This window comes from Fusarium musae, chromosome 6 (assembly GCF_019915245.1).
Source record: "Fusarium musae strain F31 chromosome 6, whole genome shotgun sequence".
Taxonomy (NCBI): Eukaryota; Fungi; Ascomycota; class Sordariomycetes; order Hypocreales; family Nectriaceae; genus Fusarium; species Fusarium musae.
In genome coordinates, this window is record NC_058392.1 from 1,575,276 (window position 1) to 1,591,237 (window position 15,962).

The following is a 15,962-nucleotide window of genomic DNA, read 5'->3' on the forward strand; positions in this document are numbered from 1 at the left end:
GGCTGGCCGGATGGATAGAAATTAAGGTGGTGTTGTGTTACAACACACAATCTGCAGGTGGATAGGGGAGGCAAGGGAAGGGAAATCAGCCGAGTCATTTTGCAGGGAATCGTCTCGAACAATTGATTGTCCTGACGTTGAACGTAACCTCAAACAAACCCGCAACGGGCTACAGCGGCAATAAGATATGACAGGCCTTGTTTTTCTTGGAGCAGTAGCCACATTGGGAACGTCATCATGATGCTACAGCCAATCAATGATGACCTGTCATTTAGCCACAGCCGTTAGTGTGGCTGGTGGCTGGGTCATGAGGGAATCGGAGATCGCAAACTGACGTCAGGAAATAAACATGACGGAGGAAGGTATGATCCAAGAAAAAGAAAAAGGAAAAAAACATGCAGCAGGCGCGATGGCCAGCACAACAAATTTCAGATATATAAAGACGGGACCTCGAATAAACTTTCATCTTTCACAACACCAACTCCAGATCTACAACAGAAATCTCAGCCTTGTCTAAGAGCTCATCAATCACAACCAACCGAACACACACACAAAGCACCTACATCACCTACTACAACACCTCTACAAATATCCACAATGGGCGGTATTATGTCTTGCGTAAGTCACGCCCCCTAGATTCTCTCCAGGAGGAACATATGATATTGGTCTACACATCAAACTCAACCCATCCACCACCAACCCCAATTTCTTGTTCCTTTCTCCCACTCCTCCGACTTGGCCTCTACCTTCATCTCGCTCCTTTCAGTGACCCTCCCCACGCCGCTCTTTTTCTCTCCACCCCACTCTATCAGCCTCGCCTTGAACGACATCGCTAACAAGTCTCTCCAACAGATCCGGTCATGCCTCCAGACAATTGGGGATGTCATCATGGCTATCATCAGTGGAATTGGTAGAATCTTGACCGCCATCGTCAACGGAGTGGTCAGCTTCTGCGCTATTCTGGTCCGATTCCTGACCTGCGGCTATTGTGGTTCGAAGGGAGGCAGAGCGAAGCGCCGGGGAGGCTCTCATATGAGGACGACAAGGGTTTAGACGATGAAACACCAGAACGAACTTGTTTGTGATACCAATTTGATAAAGGATAATGGGGTCGGGAGAGCTATGTTAGTTTGCGGAGGAGTTTGCTACGGCCGTTTGGGATTTCTTTTCTGATTTCTTTGACGTTTATCTGTCAGCATTAGGATACCCAATCCTTACGATTTTTAGCAAAACCTTCAATCTTGTAACATTCCGTTAGTGCACAGTTTGAATTCCACTGGTGATATCACACTTTGATTGCGGTTGGTGACAAGGCCAGGGGCGGGCAAAAAAAAAAATTAACGCCTTTATCCTAAGCATTGAAAAGACTTAATAAAGACTCCCCTAAACTTAGACTAAATTGCCTAAGTTTATTCTAGTATCATCTTCTAAAGCCTTATCTTTTCTTGCTCCCTGCGGTGAGGGTGATGGTCGGAAACCGAGTCGACTTATATGGTTTATTGGTTCACTCCCTTCTACATGCCGATTCATTCTGCGGTATCTGTACATCGTTTAGCATTGGCTTGACATTAGTCGTCCTCTTCCATGACGTTGCGGTTAAAGAATCCATGGATCTGTCGTCCAGCCGTTGTGCCGACCAAAGGTGCCAGTTCTTGGACCGTCATGTTGGCAACTTCACGAATACTCTCAGTCTTGAGCACCAGATTCTTGATGTTTTGTGGAGTCACGCCTGGCACGATGGCAAGCATATCCTGGGGCTCCTGATTGAAGGCTTGCTCCTCGGCCCTTGTGTCCTTATCCAAGCCAGCCCTGACAGCGGCTATCGGATCAGGCTCTTCCTCCTGAGTCTTTAAGGATTCAAAGATCTCGGCCGTCTGGTACGGAGACGAAGACCAGATGATGCGCAACTTTGGAAATGCCAGTGTCAATAATACTAACTTGGATTGTAAGTCGGACGACATGTTGGTCGGAGCGACACTGTTCAAGCTTCCAGATAAATCGGCAAATGGCTCCAGAGTGAAGGACTTGTTCTGGTCAAACTCGATGAGCAGCATCACGCTTTTATAGTACTGAAACATAGTCTCGGCTTGACTGTAGAGTCGGCCATCCTTGAACGACGAGATCAGATCACTGATAGATTTCCGTTCTACACAGATATTTGGCGATAGGATGTAATCACCAACTGTGAGCATACATGGTACAATAACAATAGAGCGGCCGTGGAGGAGAGATGGCAGAGAGGAACGGAATTCTCGCACGTCTACCACAACACGTGGCGGCTCAGCTGTTGCTGCAAGCCTTCCACCACCAGCAATACGTGTGTTGACGGTACGGAGAAAAGCCTCTTCAGGATCCTCAGCTGGGTCCACGGTCATGACAAGGGACATGCTTGCCCTCTCCTTGATGAGTTTTGTAAATGCATCTTTTTCTCGTCGAACAGATGACAGGTATTTTTGCTCCTCCACTGAGCCGCCATAGTACATAAAGTATACCCTCACGTTTCTGTCGTTATGAGATGATCGGTACACTTCAACTCGGCGAATAAAGGCGGCGTCTGGCTCATACATAATTATGTATCGTGGCTTCGTTTCCTCAAGGACATGCTCGTCCTGGTCTCCATCATATGCGTGAATGACGACGAGGTCTTGCATATCATATAGTTTGAAGTACTCCTCCATGTTGTCGAGGGGATCTGCTACCACGTCTTCTTTCTGCTGTGCTTCTTCTTCCGTGATCTGTACCTCAGCCATGAGATCCGCAACTTCTCCCGGTTTCTCAATGTACTGCATAATACTGCCATTCTCAGCACGGCCCATGCTTACGCCGACATTTCCTCCGCCGCGCACTCGTCGTCGCTTGTTTGCAGGAGTCTTTCCACCTCTTGACCCTGCGAAACCTGGACGAGTGTCCATGGCTCCATTCAGAGCCTTCTGGTTTTCGGAAAAGAGAGTGGCGCTGACCTGAGCAAATTGTCTCTTCCATTTCAAGTAGTTCCTCAATCGCCGGCGCATCATGAAAGCGGCAGAGGGCTTGTCTTCATCTTCATCGTCCTCACTTGATCGTTTCTCCGTCTTGGGCTTGACGTGCATGGTTTGTAAGAAGTCTCGCAACTGTCTGCAGGTATCGGTGTTTGAGCACATGATCAGGATGGTGCCGTTGGAATCGTCTCGAACTGGAGGTTCAAAGTACAGATCACGATCAATTTCCTCCAGCACCTCAGCCAAAAGAGCCCACTTGGGTAGCTCTTCAAGCACAGGCCTTAGAGAGTCGATGTTATCTTCCCGAGCCGCATCCTTGGCACTAGCGGAGTATACTCTTCGTCTTGCCGTGTCGAAAATGGTCTGAGCAGCATCAAGGAAGAGCCAGGGTGACTGGGTTTGACGGGTCGACCCTGGAGGAGGGGAGTGAGCGGCATGAATGGTATCCAAATGCTGAAGGAACGAAACAGCATCATATGCCAGAATAGAGTTGAGCATGGTTCTGAGAACAGTCAAGTCATTCACAATCTGTTTCGTCTTCCAGCTCACGCGGTGCCAGTTGGGATCCAACTGTCTCCGAACCATGATGTCAAAGTTCTTGAGAAGAGCGCTGTCGAGGTTCCAATCGTCCATTTCCAGGCCACTGTTACCTTTCTTGAGCTCGTGAATACTGACTTCAACACATTCCATTATGGCGTTTTGAATCTCACGCATCGAGTCTGTCATAGGGACTTCGAGTTCAATAACTTCGGCCTTCTTCTTTCCTTCCAGAGATTGCGCGACTGTGACGTGGAATCGAGGCCAGAGCGAGGCTTTACGCAAAAAGAGGTTCCTCATCATAGTAGCCAAGGGTGAGAAGCCAGTGGTGAAGGGATCGGGGTTATCCGAAAAGGCTTTCAAGAACCCAACCTTGTTCTTTTGACGATAAACTCTCAAGATGAAGGCCTCGAGGGATGTTGCGACAACGCGATCGGCATGAAGAACAACAAGCCCTGTAATTGATTCAGGATTCAGCAAACCTGTGAGAAGGTCCACCACTAGAATACGGGATGTGATGCTGAAGATTCCGCCTCCAGAGTACATCTTTTCCCTTGCGCCGACGCTTTGAAAGTCCGTGTTGACGACTGTCAGGCCACGCGCTTTCGGGGACATGCTGATGGCGGCATGTTCGGCCAATGCTTCACCAATCCAGCCATTTTCTCGTTCATCAGCGGCGACTATAACAATAAGATTGTTTCCGCCGGCGTCATACGAATGGAGGAGATTGTTGACAAGGCGCATCAGCCCCAGGCCGCGTGCGATAACGACAAGCTCATCTTCAGCACGAAGCTCCTGGAACAGAGTCTGTTGGTATTCCTAAATCAATGAGCGAGGGATCATCCTTGAAAGTCATGGACAAACCTACGAGTGGGAGTGAAAGCTTCACTGGCTGGGGAGCATTGCTTGCAGACATGCGGGCCACCCAAATATTGGTGTTGACAGACGATGTGTTGAAGGGGTTGATAAAATGACAAGCTACTATAGTCGTGAATGATGTATTGAAGATCTTAGTGGGGAGCTAGAGCCATGGCGGGGACTGTGTAAGTTGCATGCATAAGACAGAGCGGCCATGATGGAAACGAATGTTGGTTGGTAATTAATTATAGATGGTTTCTTAGATAAAATGAAAAGAACTTGCTTGAAGTTATTTTTTTTTTTTTTTTTTTTTTTTTTTTTTTTTTTTTTTTTTTTTTTTTTTTTTTTTTTTTTTTTTTTTTAAAAAAAAAAAAACCTTTTATCTACTTATAATTATTATCTATGATATTAATATGTTGTGCTGATCATGTTTTCGGCCTGTCTCATACCAGCGACAGCGTCACCTTGTCATTTGGGATTTACCTGCGTCAGCTTAGCCATGGGCTAGTTTCTGACTCTATGTCATCTGTTTTAGATCGAGAGACCGTGTCAAATATCGAGATTGACATGATGGTGAAGCTACTGCAAAACATTGCAATTGTATGCAGCTGATCATTCGTTAGAGTACAAGGACCATGGCAAAGTCCCTCTATTTGGTACTAAGTAACGCTAGGTATTTTAGAAGTCATGATAAGATGAATACAGCTTAAACCCATTGAATTCTTGGAACTCTCCAGACATGACAAATGGGCGCATGACTCTGCCAGTGTAGATGATACACCCTTTTTCTCTGTTTCGCATTCCTGAGACCAAGCTGGCCAAGTTGACATACCTACACACCAAGATGTTTGTCCTTGATTTTCTTATTAGCGATATCCACTTACACACATTGTGCACACCATAACCACCATCTCCACGTCATTGTTCAAGATCCTGTAGTGTCCTAGATAGCACCTAGCTATGCAGTGATTTCAACAGTCGGCGGTTTTTGGGAACAAGGGACCAATGAGAGGTTGTATACATCCTCTTGTGACACTTCCCTAAAGAGTTTGCGTTTCTGGTTGTCGCAACATGCGCCACAGAATGGTCTTACGTACCTACCGGTACTTAGGTAGGTAGGTACCTTAGGTAGGTAGTCTAGCCAAAGAAGACGACGTCATCGCCTCATGATATGGGCGGGCCAGCGACTACAAAAAGACGTTGACGACCTGTAATTGAGCAGCCACAAGCTCTCGAATCAACCCAACAAAGAAACTGCAATCACAACAAGAACCCTTAACTTTCTTAAACCAATCACCAAAACAACTCTCAGAATGACTGGCACCGAGCAACAGAAAGAGGTGAGTTGACTGCACTGGAGTCTTGGTTACTGAACCCAACACTGACCGTTTACTTACAGGGCGAGAAGCAATTCTCCATCCAACCCATCAAAGATGAGGCCAAGGACAAGGTCTCTGCTTTCAACGCTCACCCCGGACCCGCCGTACCCAAAGATATGCCCCAAGAAGAGGGCACCAAGGAGGAGCGCAAGGCCAAGATGGAGGCTCTGAACAAGAAATAAGCGGTCGACTTCTGTGGCAGAAGTCGCTTTGTTGACATGACTGTATGACTATATCTGGACTTGGGACTGGGTTTCTTTACGATTTATTTATACAAACACTCAAGACATTTTGTCCTGACTTGCACTGGAACGTGTCGATTGCTAATCGTAGTCTCATGTTGGTATCATGGCACTGACCAACGGCAGCCTCGGAACCCCCTGCTGACACGCAGCCATCCAATATCTGCCCCTCATCGTTGGTAGACTAGGTAGATTTGGAGCCGAGACAAGCAAGGCTCGTGAGGTCAGACATTGGGGCTGGTGAAGACTCGAAGTCATATCAGAACATAGACATTTACATACACCCAGAGGCATGTAAAAATTGTTCTCGCTGCCTCCCAAGATGTTCCGTTGTTAGTCGATAGCTGGCACATCAACTTCGTAACACATCAATCAAGTTCAACGGCCTAGATGCCCCTAAATGCTCCACTACCTTAGGCGACTGCAGTTATCTACTAACCCAGGTATCTACTAACTTAAGACACCTCCCTTAGGTAGGCTGCTAAACTCTGGCTGCCCAACAGTCGACTGGTGCCATGCGAATTTTCTAGAACCTGGCAAAGTGGCTGAAGCGGTGAACCATTCGATAGGTAGGGACCTGATACATTACAAGTTGACCGCTTGCGTTGCATGCCACAGTCACAATTATCGCCATAAAAGCATCACTACCTACGTACCTAGCACACTACCTTAAGCTTCCAATTCCCTCCCGCCCACCAGAAAGCAAACTTGTCAAGACGTACGGATAGGCGTATCTAGGTTGCCCCGCCCCGAGAACTACAGTACAGTTAGTAGGTACTCAAAGTGGCTGTGGTACTGTAAATTAGGTGTGCTTCTGCAAGGGTTCTAGCTTGTGGCTGGTGCTCACTTCTCTCGTTGCGGACTGGGCTCTGTCTGGCTCTTTACACATCATCCCAACCGACCGGTGGCCCAGTCTGGTTCCTGTTCCCCACGGTCGACGAACACCTTTTGACGTGCGACGACCATCCGTGCTCGCCTACGCCATCCGAGCGAGAATCCTTTCCACTCAAGCCCGAAAGCCCGGGCGCTGCTCGCACACTCTCTTGGTCATACATGTCTATTCGGCGACAAGAGTTTGCACCTCCCATACCCCAAGATTTCGGTTGCCTCACGCAAGCGCCAAGCGATTCTGACGAGACGCTGCAAGAGGAGAGACCAGACAAGCGCCACTCCGCGCGTCCAGTCCAGGCGACAATCGACCAACTCATCCTACCTTTGGCTCATATCCGTCGTTACTGTTTCTCTGGCATATCCGATTACACGACACTGCTACAGTAATCAATACTCGATTGCGCCGCCACAATGCCATCTATTCTTAACGACGATGATAAGGATACCGTAAAGCGGTTCATCCCCAAGCAGTCCAACAAGATTCAGGCCGTCGCTGTGGCCAGGCTCTACGTAGCATATCCCAATCGCTCAAAATGGACATACACCGGACTACAGGGAGCCGTTGCGCTCGTCAACGATCTGGTCGGAAATACATACTGGATCAAGATGGTGGATATTTCGGTATGTCCACGATCCAATATCTAAATTGCTCCCACCACACCTGACCACCACATGCTAACTTGTTCAGCCTTCCAATCGAGGAGTTATTTGGGACCAGGAGATTTTCGATACTTGGAACTATAACCAAGACCGAACCTTTTTCCATACCTTCGAACTCGAAGAATGCCTGGCTGGTCTGAGCTTCGTCGACGAAAAGGAGGCCAAACAGTTCAAGAAGAAGATGGATGAGCGAGAGAAGAATGCAAGCCGAGCTACAAAGGCGACACCCTTCGGTGGAGGTGCCCAGCCAGCCCATAAGCATGGTCTGTTGGGAGGGCTATTCGGACATCGCCATTCGACTCATATAAGCTCTCAGCACACAGCCCCGACCCCTCCGGAGTCTCCCCGGATGCCACATAACTCCATTCAGCATCATGTTATCAACTCGACGCCCAATCTCAATGGCTCAAGACCTTCTGAATTTGCACTCTTAGATGCGTTCGATCCTCTGTGGCGCGAGCACTTTGGCGCAGATCTTCAAGACAAGGGTTTGACGGACGACTTCATCAAAGAAAACCAAGAGTTTATTGTCGACTTCCTGAGAGAAGAACAACAGAAGGCCAATCAGCCTCATTCGACACCGCCACCACCTCCAGCAGCGAAAGCACCCTCGCCAACGCCAACTGCGAACGGCAATGAAGGAAGAGGCTCTCGAGCGCCTCCGCCGCCACCGCCGCCCGGTGGTCGACCGCAGTCAGACGGTCCTCCAGCGCCCCCGGCTCCGAGAAAAGGTGGCCCCCCACCTCCTCCAGCCCCGAGACGGTCGGGCAAAGCCGAATCTCCGGCGAAGGATGCTGCGCCTGAACGAGCGCCGTCGCCTCCTCGACCCAAGTTTGGTGTCCCTCCACCATTGGCCGACGCTGGCAAATTCGCACGTCAAGATCCTCCAAGGGCTGTTCCAGCTACGCCCACTCCTGGACCCCCTCCTCCTCCTCGACCGGCCAAGACTCCTATAGAAACACAGAAGAATGAGAGTCACAGATTCGGAGTTCCTCCTCCCTTTCCTGGTTCAAGGGTACCCCCACCAACACCTAGCCGTGGGCCTGTTCCTCCTCCTCCTCCCCCTCGACCGGCCGATAACCACCCTGTGCCTGCAGCTCTTCCTCCTCCTCTGCCTCCCAAAGTACCGGCTTCTTCAGCTCCACCACTGCCGCCTCCAAGCTCCCGGCCTGTTCCTCCTCCTCCAGCAGCCAACAATCACCCTCCTGCTCCACCTCCCTTACCGGCGACAAGTGCTCCTCCACCTCCTCCACTACCACCAACATCAACAAATGGTGCACCTCCTCCGCCTCCTCCGCCCCCTCCACCTCCAGGAGGCCTTGGTGCACCGCCGCCTCCTCCGCCTCCCATGCCGCCTGGAACTGGTGCACCTCCTCCACCTCCTCTCCCTCCTGTTGCTGCAGGGGGGGATCCTGGCCGATCAGCCATGCTGGAAGGCATTCAACGTGCTGGCGGAATCAACTCTCTCAAGAAGGTTGATCGCTCACAGATTCGCGACCGAAGTGGTGTTCAAGTTGGCAGTGTCGGCGATTCTGGCGGTGCGAATGCCGCACCTGCAGCACCTGGTGCGCCTGGCGGTGGCGGCGGCATGGCCGATGCGTTGGCTGCTGCTCTCCAGAAGAGAAAAGAAAAGGTCTCCAAGAGTGGTAAGTTCAGCATGCGTTTGTTAGTAAAGAGTGATGAGCTAACACAATATAAGATGACGAGAGTGACAACGATGACTGGTAAGCTAAACCACATCAGCACAAAATCCAAGAGAAGGAAGGAGGAGCGTGGTAGATATAGTCGACAAAGGATTATCGACCTGTCTTTTATAAAATCTGCACTTATGGGCAACGACGAGGATTGTGACGAATCAACCAGTTGCAGACGTATCTTGGTTGCGAATCAGCACCAGCATCTGAGATCGGGCTTGTATCACCAAATGGTTCTACTGCGCCTGTAGCATTTCCAGTTGGCATGACAAAAGTTGGTTATGTTCTATAGACACCCATAGCATTAACGAGATTCTACAAGATTACAGAATGACTAGCCCACAAAATCAGCAATAGTTAGTGCGTTGCATTTACTATTCACGACATGAATGCAATGCGAGAATCAAAGAATATTTATGAAACCATAGTAAGCATTTTCCTGTCTTGTCTAATCTGTGCTTTTGAGACGAAGGTGATGATCGTAAAGCGTTAAGAAAAAAACGTGTTCGTCCAGTAAAAACAACCTAAAAACGGAACAAGACAGAAAATTCGATCGTGATACTGAAAGTCCAAAAGAGAACGACATGCCGTGACGTCCCTCCCACCACGGCCGTCTACGACTCCACAGCAACTACTGTCGTGGGACCCGACGCACAGAGCTTTGGGTGCTCGGCTCCGGGTTTGAGAGAGAAGACAATATCAACAACACCAGCCGCGAAATACGTTTGTATCACCCGGTAGCGTCGGGGGCTCGGTGGAGAGAGAGAAGGGGATTTGGAGGGGCTTTGGCGAGCTTAAATGTCGTCAATGTCGACCTCCTTCTTGTTGCCAGCGGCGCCATCGTCAGAGTCATCGTCTGAATCAGCGTCGCCGAACTCGAAGTAGGCCTCGCCATCCTCTCCCTGGCCGAAAGAGTCGGTTTCGTTGATCTTGGCGTTCTCAGGGAGCTCGCCATAAGACTTGAGGGTACGGGCTTCGTCGGCGGTGTACTTGAGAATGACGTCGCCCTTGTTGTCCTGGAAGTCACGGAGAGAGAGGAGGATAATATCACCCTGGTTAATCCAGACCTTCTTTCGCATTTTGCCGCGAATCTAAGAAGGGGATGTTAGCACGAGTCGTCGAAAGAAGGACATGAGCGTCCTGCTTTCGTTGCACCGCGTCCTAGGCAGGCAAACTTGGGGCGACTTACGTTGGCGAGACGCTTGCTTCCATCGAAGCACAGAGCCTCGAGACGACCGTTACCAAGCATCTTCACGACCTGAGCATACTCTTGGCCATCCTCCTTGAAGGTGAGCTCTCGGCGCTGGTCATCGTTCTCCTTGGTACCACGTCTGCGGTTCTTTCCACCCTGTCCAACTGTTAGAGACGGTTCCTTTATTACTTGCTGAAGAACTTGGGCGATGATGGTGGGGGCGGGGCAGGCGGTTGGCGCGTGAAAATGCGATCCGTCAATGAAAAAAGATGACAGTCGAGTATAGAAGGATATGTGTGACTTACCTTTCCCTTGTTCTTAGGCATATTGGCGGTTTGTCGGTATGCGTGAAGTGAAGAAGAGATGTGTTGGTGGAAGAAGAAAAGTTGGTGATGATGTTGTGGTGTCGTTGTTGGCTTGGGAGAGAAAGTGGATTTTTCCTGGGCTTCGCTGCTGACTGACACAAGAGGTAAAAGCTGGTTGGGCGCAAGACAAATGTGATACATTAAGTAGGTACTGTCCTCCACAGTGACTCAAGCGTGGCGCAGCAAAGGTGTTTTCAGTGCAATACGATAAACTTCCAGTCTGAAATCTGTAGCAAGAATAGCCAACTTAAAAGCTAGAGCGTATCGGTTTAATCATACATAGAGTTGATTAATTCTTTATTAAGTCTAGAGATTATCCTAAGAAGAGAGCATCATGCCTAAAGTCAAGTACCTATGCTGAATAATATGACGCAGATTGGTTAGCGACACAGCCACAATTATGTGGCGTTCCTAGTCGAGCATGTTGAGAAATCGTAAACTCATGAAATCGATTTGCGCATCGTGCTTCATCATGCTTGATTCCAACTTCCCTGGCGCACTCCCTCGCAACTAGGCAACGAACGAACGGCACCAAGTCACCAAGTCACCCAGAAACTCTCATCTCCGAAGAAAGTATCATATCCCACCTCAACATGATAGTATCCCGTCGAAATCTTGCATCATGACAACGGCACAAGTCTTGCCAGGTGTCAAACTCCTGCGATCGATACCCTCCCCCAGCTACCGACTTTACTCATCAACCCCACGAATATCTCACCAAAATACAAAAAACCGCCCTCAAAAGACTCCTAGCAGGCCAGGGCAGTCACCGAATCGAGACGGAACGAAAGGACGGCCTAAATCGCCCCGGATCTACATCCCACCAGCAAACGACCATGTATCACCATCTGGAAGACTGCTCACCACACCAGAAGTCTGGTCATTTCTTCAAGAAACAGGCATCGAGTACGACAACTCTAAGGCTACACGTCTGCATCTGGGGCCTGACGAACAAAAAGTGAAAGTATTATTCAACTGCCTTGTTCAATACTCGCCTCGATACATCATACACCCCTACCATCTGCAACATTTAAGGCCTGGAATAGCACCAATGCTACCCATAATCATGAGCAATTACCGACGCAAGCTGGCAGAGGAGCCTCTCTGGACATACACAATATGCAGGGGAGGGGGCAGTACCGTGGTGCGAAACCTGATGGCCAAAAGACTGACAGGCGCATTCTGGAGAGCCTTGAAAGATCTCGGATATTCGATGGATGGCCCGCGGGGAACGCTTATGGTGACGATCCACGATCCTTTGAAAGTCGCCCAAGCCCCAGCTCATATTTTTGGCGAGGCTGTTGCAAAGCAAGTGAAGCAAACCTGGGAAGAAAAATACATGTTGCAAAAGAGACATGAATAGCTGGGCATACTTGAAAGCCAAGACTGGATATATCGGCACGAACTATGGTGCATTCTGCGCAACATTAGTGTTTCGGAAATTGGTGGCATCCTCGGAAGGGATGTGAGGGAGTATCATTGATAGGGTTTTGGTTGTGGAATTTGCGGGATCCTTTGTCTGCATAGAGCCAACCTATCGGTAGACCTGAGGACTGGATCAGATTTGCGTGGGCTAGTAAGTCATGTGTGTACTTGATGCTATGATACCAATGTTTTTACCAATAAACTGTATATTACTATTCAGCCATGTTAAGTTGAGCATTAGTCAATATGTAAAGTAGTGAGCCTTAAGATGAGACATACATACCTAGGTAGGTATGAAAGGATAATATCCATGTGATACCCCCCGCCGTGGTAACACCCACGGATGGGAGATGTCCATGAGTTTTGTCCTGGCTCTTATATTAACTCCCGAGTCCCCACTTTGTAGTGAGGTGCCCTGAGGGCGGAGAGCCTCAGAGGGGCGCTAGTTAGTAGGTAGCAAGCCTCTTAGGGGCCCAGGGCCTAAGCTCCAGGCAGTCTTAGGTGCTCAAATTTGCTGGGCTGAATGGGAGCTGGAGCACTTTGTCTTTAGTGCCCTTGCTGGCTGGCGTGCGTGTCCTTGCTCATGCAGCTTGTCCCAACCAAAGATTCCACGTCGAGGTTCCATCCCTATCGCATTCGCAATTATCAGCAACCTTTCTCGCTTCAACTACAGATCAGATAGGCGATTTGGTCAGCGTCGTCTTTAGATTCTCCTTTTCGAAGATACCCTTGTTTCACCTTCTCTTCTCCCCTTGCATAATTGCCTAGAGACTACCCTCGGCGTCATCATCACCCTTTGATTGCTGCGACACTCGCAACGATGCTCGTCTCTCTCACTGTCGGCAAGGTCGATGCCGGCGTTACTGTTCTTCTGACACCGGACAAGCGCTTGGTGAGCTTGCAGCATCTTCTCTGTTTGTGATAATTGCTAATGCAGAGAGTGCCCTTAGATCGAATTCCCATCTATCCTCCTCCCTCCCAACATCTCGTCAGGCAGTATCGTCGACATCAACGTTTCGCAGAACGCGACCAAAGAAGCTGCTGCAGATCACGCATTCCGTGCCCTCCAAGACAGCATCTACAACTCATTTGGTGCCTCGGAGCCTTCAACTCCAGTGCTGCGATGCCGCAATGCAACCCAAACCTCGGTCGTTCTTGAGTGGGATCCTATTCAGCTTGCTACCGCCGACCTTATTTCTTTGAGTCTCTACCGAAATGGTCAAAAAGCTGGAAATATCCCTCGCCCGTTACAGATGCACAGCACAAAGATTAGCGGCCTTGCTGTTGATACAGAGTATACCTTCCACCTGGTCCTGCGCACAAGCGCTGGCACCTTCATCAGTGAGCGCGTCTCCGTGAGGACTCACAAAATGACGGATCTAAGAGGTATTACCATTACTACCGGTATTCTGCCTAGTGCCGTCAAGGACAGCTTGACAAATGCGGTTGAGCGCATCGGGGCCAAGATTGTTGATGGCGTCCGCATTGACACGACGCATTTTGTTACTACTGAGGGACGTGGGCAGCAATGGGAGAAAGCTGTCGAGAGCAACATTCCCGTCGTACGTCCCGAATGGGTTGAGGCTTGCGAGAAGAGTGGCCGCATTCTAGGTGTTACCAAATTCTATCTTGATGCTATGAAGCCAGGCCCCCCAGCCGAGGAGGCTTCACCTCCACCTCCTCCAGAGAAGGAGGAGAAGAGCCTGCCCGTGCCGCCTGCCCACAACGGCGAGCAGGCATCTCCATCAGAGGAGAAGCTAGACGAGAAGGTCAAGGAGAAGGAGGAAGAGGACGCGCGAAGGAACGGCGGAAAGCAGAGCTCCAGCGGTAGCAGCACTGAGGGCGAAGAAGAAGCCGAGATCGAGCAAAAGACGAAGACATCACCACAAGAGGAACAAAAGGTACGATTCGAGGATAAAGAGGAGCAGAAGGTTGCCCTACGACCCGCCCATAATGGTGAATCAAGTAAACCCGAACACGATGATAAGCAAGAAGCGTCGGATGACGACGCAGAAGAGGAGTCAAACGCGAAGACCGCACCTACACCAGATGGAGCATCCTTCCAAGAAGTGGAGCTATAGACCAAGAGGTACTTCAATTATGTGGTTGGGATTGACTTTGTTTGAAAAGATAGCATGATTAGGCAGTGAGTGGACAGTGGTCCCTGTCTGGTACGGTCTCATGTGGTTATGTTGACTGGCAAGATCTTGGTGAAAGGGCAGAGCAGATACTGGTTTAATAACTTGATTTTCGCGCAAACGACTCTGAGTTGCGTTATTCTTTCAGCTCTTTTAATGATCCACGCCTCACTTTATGGGAGGATCTCCTTGTTGTTCCAGTCCATACACTTGCCTCGCCCTTCCAGGGGGAGACCCGTTGCGACTTTTACAAGTCTGTCGACAGCGAATTCAGGGCTGAATAGTTTGCCCTCCTTTGTACTCTCCCAGAAACCCTTGCTCAGGTCTGTCTTGACCGTGCCAGGGTGATAGGCAATGGAGATGGCCTTGTCACCACTCCGCCCACGGAGAAATATGTCGTAACTCTTGCCCAGGCTGATAACTCCTGCCTTGCTCGCCCGATATGAGAACCATCCCCCAGCCCTATTATCTGATGTGGAGCCAACCCGAGCTGCCATACTGAGCCACACCGAATACGGAGGCATCTGTACCTCATCACTGTTGGGGCTGTCCTCGAGCTCAGAGCTCCGCCTGGGAAGAAACTTGTCAAAGTGTTTGATAAGGAGGAGAGGACCCATGGTGTTGATGCGAAATTGCCTCAAACTAGCCTCTGCGTCTATCTGGTTGACATTCTTCTCTGGTTTGAGGACCCCAGGAACCGCGCACGCAAGCCGCAGGTGATGCTTGTCAGGGGGGAACAGTTCAGCAGCTCTAGAAGCTGCATCAATGAGAGACCCCTCGTCTGTGACATCCGCGTGAACTATCGACAGGCGTTTGGTGAGACCTTCTTTCTCGGAAAGGCCTTCGAGAAGTGATTTCTTGACAGTTTCTGGGTCGTGTTGGAGACGAGCTGTTGCGAGTATAGGTAAGGATGTCTTCTGGAGGAGGTGTCGAGTGAGAGCATAACCAATTCCTCGGGTTGAAGGGCATACAAAGATCCAGGGCTTGCTCATGGTTGATCCACCTGGGCCGGATGTCCCAGAACTATCACATATAAGTCAAGTTGACTGAACAAATTGCGTGCTGTGACAAAGATGATGAATGTCAAGTACGACGAAGTTCTAAATTGGTGTCATTTGCTGTAAACTCAAGTTCACACCTCAAACGACCGTATAAATGATTGGTTGTCACTTTTCTTTCACCCTTCCCTTGACAATCATGCAGCTCCATGACATCTCGTGTCTTTGATGATGCGTAGACGCACGTTCGTGCGAGGAATCACCTACGTCATAGGATCTCGCTGCCCCTGAGCGGGCTAGGCGGGCTCGATCCAAGTGTAGAAGCTTGTTACCCAACTGACGATAGGTATAAGCAGAAGTGGTTGTGAAATTGAAAATTGATTCTGTGTTTCTTGACGTGCGAACTAAAGTGTAACGGTTAGCATTAGATAGATGCCGAGTGTTTAATTGTAAGTTAAATAAGTCTCATGGTTAGGATAGGATTTTGTAGGGGAGGAAATTAAACTTGGGGCCTTAAGCCTAACTGATAAAAAGATTTAGGTAACTTAGTGTAAATTTAGGATGCTTTTTGCGGCGTTTATTTTGTCACCCTAAACTTGGGGTAG

The 15,962-nt window shown here is 49.4% G+C and overlaps 6 protein-coding genes across 6 annotated transcripts; 3 read left to right on the forward strand and 3 right to left on the reverse strand.

The window, feature by feature from the left end:
- Positions 1-1,568: 1,568 nt before the first annotated feature.
- J7337_008359 (uncharacterized protein) lies at positions 1,569-4,431 on the reverse strand (the record flags this gene model as incomplete). Its single annotated transcript, XM_044825978.1, has 2 exons — positions 1,569-4,334; positions 4,384-4,431. 2 exons carry the CDS (start codon positions 4,429-4,431, stop codon positions 1,569-1,571), a joined length of 2,814 nt encoding a protein of 937 aa, XP_044678895.1.
- A 1,255-nt stretch (positions 4,432-5,686) lies between these two features.
- Positions 5,687-5,934, forward strand: J7337_008360 (uncharacterized protein; the record flags this gene model as incomplete). The annotated part of the gene is made up of 2 exons (XM_044825979.1): positions 5,687-5,713; positions 5,773-5,934. 2 exons carry the CDS (start codon positions 5,687-5,689, stop codon positions 5,932-5,934), a joined length of 189 nt encoding a protein of 62 aa, XP_044678896.1.
- Positions 5,935-7,296: 1,362 nt separating this feature from the next.
- Positions 7,297-9,273, forward strand: J7337_008361 (uncharacterized protein; the record flags this gene model as incomplete). Its single annotated transcript, XM_044825980.1, has 3 exons — positions 7,297-7,506; positions 7,574-9,191; positions 9,245-9,273. 3 exons carry the CDS (start codon positions 7,297-7,299, stop codon positions 9,271-9,273), a joined length of 1,857 nt encoding a protein of 618 aa, XP_044678897.1.
- A 760-nt stretch (positions 9,274-10,033) lies between these two features.
- On the reverse strand, positions 10,034-10,757 carry EIF1AY (Eukaryotic translation initiation factor 1A, Y-chromosomal; the record flags this gene model as incomplete). The annotated part of the gene is made up of 3 exons (XM_044825981.1): positions 10,034-10,330; positions 10,429-10,587; positions 10,737-10,757. The coding sequence occupies 3 exons, from the start codon at positions 10,755-10,757 to the stop codon at positions 10,034-10,036; spliced, it is 477 nt and encodes a 158-aa protein (XP_044678898.1).
- Positions 10,758-13,041: 2,284 nt separating this feature from the next.
- J7337_008363 (uncharacterized protein) lies at positions 13,042-14,302 on the forward strand (the record flags this gene model as incomplete). Its single annotated transcript, XM_044825982.1, has 2 exons — positions 13,042-13,113; positions 13,172-14,302. The coding sequence occupies 2 exons, from the start codon at positions 13,042-13,044 to the stop codon at positions 14,300-14,302; spliced, it is 1,203 nt and encodes a 400-aa protein (XP_044678899.1).
- A 230-nt stretch (positions 14,303-14,532) lies between these two features.
- On the reverse strand, positions 14,533-15,351 carry J7337_008364 (uncharacterized protein; the record flags this gene model as incomplete). The annotated part of the gene is made up of 1 exon (XM_044825983.1): positions 14,533-15,351. The coding sequence occupies one exon, from the start codon at positions 15,349-15,351 to the stop codon at positions 14,533-14,535; it is 819 nt and encodes a 272-aa protein (XP_044678900.1).
- Between the last annotated feature and the right edge of the window lie 611 nt (positions 15,352-15,962).